The sequence below is a fragment of the Natator depressus genome, chromosome 7, assembly GCF_965152275.1.
Source record: "Natator depressus isolate rNatDep1 chromosome 7, rNatDep2.hap1, whole genome shotgun sequence".
Taxonomy (NCBI): domain Eukaryota; kingdom Metazoa; phylum Chordata; order Testudines; family Cheloniidae; genus Natator; species Natator depressus.
In genome coordinates this window covers 92,777,874-92,783,873 of record NC_134240.1, presented here as the reverse complement: position 1 = coordinate 92,783,873, position 6,000 = coordinate 92,777,874, and the positions used below count along the sequence as shown (strand labels likewise).

The following is a 6,000-nucleotide window of genomic DNA, read 5'->3' as shown; positions in this document are numbered from 1 at the left end:
AGAACATTTTAATCCATGGTAGAAAAGACTCCACCAGACAGACCTACACTGCTAAATGGAAAAGATTTTCAATCTGATATGAGCACAGGCAGCTGCACCCTATTGTCATTCAGATCCCTATCATTATTAGACTACTTACTCTTGCTAATAGACTCTGGTTCGGCCATTAGCTTTATTATACTGCATTTAGCAGTAATTTCTGCACATCACTCACCTGTCAAAAATTTCACAGTGTTTTCCTCTCCTATTTGTAAAATTTTGACAAAATTTTTACAAGGTCTTAGTAGGGTTTTTCCACCAGAAAGAAACCTTCTCCCCAACTTGGGATCTTACCAGGGATTAAAGTGGCCCCAATTTGAATACAGGACATCCTGTTCCCTATTGTATTTATCTATGAAGACCTCTTTTTTGGTTTCAATTACATCAGCCAGATGGATTAGGGAGATACAGGCCCTCATGGTGGATCCACCTCGTACTATATTTCACCCAGATAAAGTGTCATTTAAAACCCATCCCAAATTCCTGCCCAAGTAGTTACAGATTTGAATATAAATCAAATAATCCACTTTCTGTCATTTTTTCCTAAGTCATACCCTAGTAGGGGAAAAGATAGGCTGCATATTCTAGAGCCCTAGCCTTTTGTTTACAAAGGATGATATCTTTCAGGGCTTCCCCGTGATTATTCGTGGCATCTGCTGAAAGAACAAAGGGTCAGCCAGTATCAGCTAAAGGTTACCTGGATGGGTTTAGGGTTGCATTAAGGCTTGTTATGACATAACTTGTCTAGATCCTATAGCATTCTACTAGAGTTTGCTTCCTCGCAAAGTGTACCCATTTTAGACAGCTTCAAGACGGCCGCTTGTATTCATACTTTTACAGAACACTTTTCCGCTGGAAAGGCATCAAGGTCCGATGCTTCTTTTGCAGACCTGTATTGCAACCCCTCTTTAACTATACTAAGAGAACCTACCTCCTTAGATCAGGTCACCGCTTGTGAGTCACCAAGAGTGGGATGGACATAAATACATGGACAAGCTCTAAAGAAGAAAGAAAAGTTGCTTACCCTACAATAACTGAAGTTCTTTGAGATGTGTTGTCCATATATGTATTTTCCACAGTCCTCCCTTCTTCCCTGCTACTAGAGAGTCCTATAATATCTGGATTTTCTGGTGGCAAAGGAACTGAGTGGTGGTTGGGCCACTCCACCCCTTATGCTGTCGATACATGTGTGCAAGGACGCTTGGCTCATGACAGCTCCAACGGATGTGCTGACCAAAAGACTCCTGAGTCAAGTGCCCGAGGCACATGTGCACCAAGAGTCAAAAATATAGAGAGAACACATTTTGAACAATTCCAGTTACTGTAGGATAAGAAACATTTCAGTTTTCTGTGCCTCTTTCCCTTCCTAGTCATTTTCTGGCCTATTTAGACTGAAAGCTCTTTGGGGCAGGTACTGTTTTTAGTGTGTGTTTGTCCAGTGGGGTCTCAGTCTTGGCTGGAATTGTTAGGCTTTATTGTAATACAAATAAATAATTTTCTGTTAGGTTATAAATTATTTTCGTAAGTGTGATGGTCAGTCTAATACATGCCCATGTTTATATTTGGTGAAAAGCAGAAAGAAAAATAAATCGGATTAAAATATTTAAATTATAGTATTTGGCATTTTTTAGATTGCCTTATGTAATGCGAATATCTAGTTATAATCAAAGTTTGAAATATAATGTAGAATTAATGTTTTGTTTCCATAGCAGTCCTTCCCAAAGAAACTCCCAATGTCTCAATCGGTGCCTCAGATTTATATCCAGGTTAAGGAGTTTATCTATGCAAGCCTTAAATTTTCAGAGTCACTTCACCGCAGGTAAGCATTGATAAAGTGGTATATATATTATCTTGGCACATGCATGTTATTTTTGTTTCATAATTGGAAGATAATGAGCCATACATATAATGTGATCAAATGTAGCACGTGTATATCATATGTGTATGATAGTTTTGCACAGAAAACCGTCTAAAATTTTAGTATCATGTTAGACAATATTTACTGGTTTGAATTGTATGGAGGTTTTCTTCATTTAAAAAATCATGCAGTAGTTGAAAAAAGTAACCCGGAACTGGATAGTTCAGCAAAAGCCCTATGTTTTGCTAATGCAGATTGGTTTTGCTGGCATCTACAATATAGCTGTAGAAATTTTACTATGAGAGGGTCAGTGAGAATAAAGAAAACTTAAATAGAGTGCAAGGAGAAAAGGGAAAATGACATACAGATGAATAATTATTATTTGTAAAAGTTTTGATCTAGTTAATTCATGGAAGTCCTATGGCATGCGTTATACAGGAGGTCAAACTAGATGACAAAAGTGGTCCTTCTGGTTTTATAATCAGTGAATCTCTGAGTTAAATGCCAGCCACCTGCATCGATGGGTGGGGGAACTTGATGGGGCCAGCGGTGAAAGGGGGACAGCCAATCGCCTGTTTAGAGGGTCAGGAACAGTTTTTTTTTCTTCCATGAGCAGAGGACACAGTAAGTTGAGGAGGAACGTACTTAGTGCCTTACTGAGATACTGGGGTGGAGTTGTTTGTTTATCACAACTTGCAGCCTGTTTTCAGTGCAGTTAAGAGAATAAAATGAACGTTCCCAGAGGTAACAGACCTGGGATTTTGGTGCTAGGCCTTGAGCTCATGTGATAGGGTGAAACCTTGTGACTTTGCGGACCAAGGTTCTCTCCCAGCTGCACCCTCTGTCCCCTTCATGTGGGAGGGGGTGAGGTAGGACTCAGACAGAGATGACTCCTGTGTGGGGTAGGCTGAGGAAAGCCTATCCAGCATTATAGGTTATATGGTAAGGACTGAAGCCCTGTAACCCTGGCACCAGTTACGGGTTATATGGTAAGGAGCCGTGTAACACAAGAACTAGAGGTCACCAAATGAAATTAATAGGCAGCAGGTTTAAAATAAACAAAAGGAAGTATTTCTTCACATAATGTACAGTCAAACTGTGCCAGAGGGTGTTGTGAAGGCCAAGACTATAACAGGGTTCAAAAAAGAACTAGATAATTTCATGGAGGATAGGTCCATTAATGGCTATTAGAGAGGATGGGCAGGGATGGTGTCCCTAGCCTCTGTTTGCCAGAAGCTGGGAACAGGTGACAGGGGATGGATCACTTGATGATTACGTATTCTGTTCTTTTTCTCTGAAGCACCTGGCATTGGCCATTACTGGAAGACAGGATACTGGGCTAGATGCACCTTTGGTCTGACCCAGTAGTGTCATTCTTATGTTCTTAACTCAGGCTCTGGAACCAATTAAATGCCTGGTCTAGGAGAATATAAGTGCTGGGTGGGTAGTGCCCCTCCCCTGTGTTAAAGTTTAATAAAAGTTGCATCCTGACACTTAATTTCATGCATGTGTCTGTCCTCATTTTGTCTCTGTGTCCACATTAACATGATGCATTCTGTAAAACCACAGAATACTCGTATACTTATTTATATACTTCTTTCTTCCACCTTGCCTGATGTTTATTTTCCCCAGTCATTTCTGCCTTTGTCTTAGTTTACTTAGACTGTGAGTGCTTTGGGGCAAGAAACATACCTTTACTTCCTATAGAAAGCACTGTGCACACTAATGGTGCAATATGCAAGTATAAAATAATAATGTGGTCTCCCATCCCTACATTGGACCAGAATTCTTGAATGTATGTCAAATTGTACGTACTTTGAAGATTCTCTTTGAAGTCACTTAGAGAGGGAGAGATTCTGATAAAACGAAATTAAATATAAACTAAAAAGAAACCTCTACAAAATGACTTCCTTTCATGGAAAATATTTCAACACTTCCATTCTCCCGCCTGCTACCCTCCCAGAAAAGCCCAGCTTGGTTTTAATTACATAAAATAACATTTGTAGATTAGTCTTGAAGGCTCAAATTTGCTATTCACAGCTGGTCATCCACTTTTGCAGTGTTAACAAATGTAAATGACTCTCCTTTCACACATTCTTAATTGATACTGTTTATAATTTACACGTACTAATGAGTGCCTGTTGACCCCCATATCTAAACAGTGACTCATTAAACACACAAATTACTCTTTCCTAACCGCTATGTTAACAAACCTCCAAGAGCTAAAAATAACAGATTTGTGCATCAGTGTTGAAATTCAGTTAGCGGTACTGGGTAATTGGGTGTGTGAATGGGGTGTTTTGTGAGACAGATCATGGAACACTCATTTTTTGTAAATTCAGATCAGAACTGTTTTCTTGTCATGCCAATCTTTATAAGCATTGCCAAATTGTAAACAGATACACAGTCTGGATATTTGTCAGATAAATACTGTTTGCAGTGTTGTAGCCTTGTTGGTCCCAGATATGAGAGAGACAACGTGGGTGAGGTAATATCTTTCAAAAGTTTGTCTCTTTCACCAACAGAATTTGGTCCAGTAAAAGATATTACCTCTCCCACCTTGTGTCTCTCAAAGATGTTTTCTCTCTTTCTGTTCCACAAGTGTGGGGTGTATGTCTATATCTGTATGTACAGATGCTTGTTTATATTTATACTATACGTACTGGTTTCAGAGTAGCAGCCGTGTTAGTCTGTATTCGCAAAAAGAAAAGGAGTACTTGTGGCACCTTAGAGACTAACCAATTTATTTGAGCATAAGCTTTCGTGAGCTACTGCTCACTTCATCGGATGCATCCGATGAAGTGAGCTGTAGCTCACGAAAGCTTATGCTCAAATAAATTGGTTAGTCTCTAAGGTGCCACAAGTACTCCTTTTCTTTTCACTATAAGTACTGTGTATGCTTTTTGTGAAATAGCAGGATTTTATCTTTTCCCAGGTTGATCTCTAAATCCATTGTATTGTGCAGCATGTTTGTAGTAAATCTGAATTCTTTTGGGAACTATACTGAGTGGGTGACAGTGCAGCCAGGTCATCAGCCTGTAAGCCGGCATTTTATCTGTGTCTCATTTATTTGGAGCACTGGTTTGGGGACTTTGTTCCACTACTGTTGCTAGCTGATTAATGAGTATGTTAAAAAAGTTAGGGCTCAGGTTAAGTTACAGGTCACTATGAGTGGAATTGGGACTCTGAGTCTTCCTTGAATTACCATTCCTCAACTCTGGTTGTTAGCCGTCCAAGATTGAGGAAAAATGGGCTTAATTTCAAGGTATAATTATAGGTATAATGTCATTGTTATATCAACACCTCTTTATACCATATAAAAATGTGGATTTCAAGGATTTTGTTATGTGAGACGATGGGTGATTCATTTATTAAAGACTCAGTTTTGCTTTTAAGTGTTTTGCATGATGTATTTCTTAAGAGTAGTGTCAGTGTGTTGTACAGATTTAATCAGAAAATGGAAACTGCAATTTTCTGGAGATATAACCACTGTTAATTTTGTTCCCATTCACATTTGATATGTTGAAAAATAAGTATTTAAAGCTGTCTTGAAAGCCAGCCACAGGTTATTGCCAATTGGAAGAATTTGCTTGAAATCAAAGATGCAAAGTCTGTGTGGCTGATTAGAGATGAAATACTCAGATTTGGGGAGAGGATGCTGGCTAACATTCATTTGTAGTTTTTGAACTTGAATTCTAGAAACTCTTCATACTTAATTTTACCGATTTTGGTGTAATAAAGAGGTATTGAAATTCTATTTGTATCTTTCAGACAAATGTAAAGTTTTGCAATTGTTTGTTTTTATGCTCTTTTATGATAACTCTTAGAGCGTATGGCTAGAAAAGGATGAAATGGATCACCTTCAAATTATTATTTGCATTTTGAAATTATATATTCTATTAAGAATTCCTAGATCTAATATAATGAGACTTACATATTTCTAAAAAACCTCATGAGGGAAGAGAGAATATTTAATCTGCAGTGCAATCCTGAGCAACATGAGTTAGTTAATAGAAAATGGAAAAAAAATCTATAACTTGGAAAAATCCATTGGATCTGTGAGAGGTTAAAAAAATTAAGGAAAGTGATTAACATTTAAAATG

The 6,000-nt window shown here is 38.2% G+C and overlaps 1 protein-coding gene across 4 annotated transcripts in view; it reads left to right on the top strand.

The window, feature by feature from the left end:
• EXOC6 (exocyst complex component 6) overlaps positions 1-6,000 on the top strand; it is a 175,810-nt gene that overhangs the window by 84,709 nt on the left and 85,101 nt on the right. For all 4 annotated transcript variants that reach the window (XM_074959080.1, XM_074959079.1, XM_074959082.1 and 1 more), the window contains exon 15: positions 1,749-1,858. In XM_074959080.1, the coding sequence (XP_074815181.1) occupies positions 1,749-1,858 (110 nt within the window). The remainder of the gene's footprint in view (positions 1-1,748; positions 1,859-6,000) is intronic.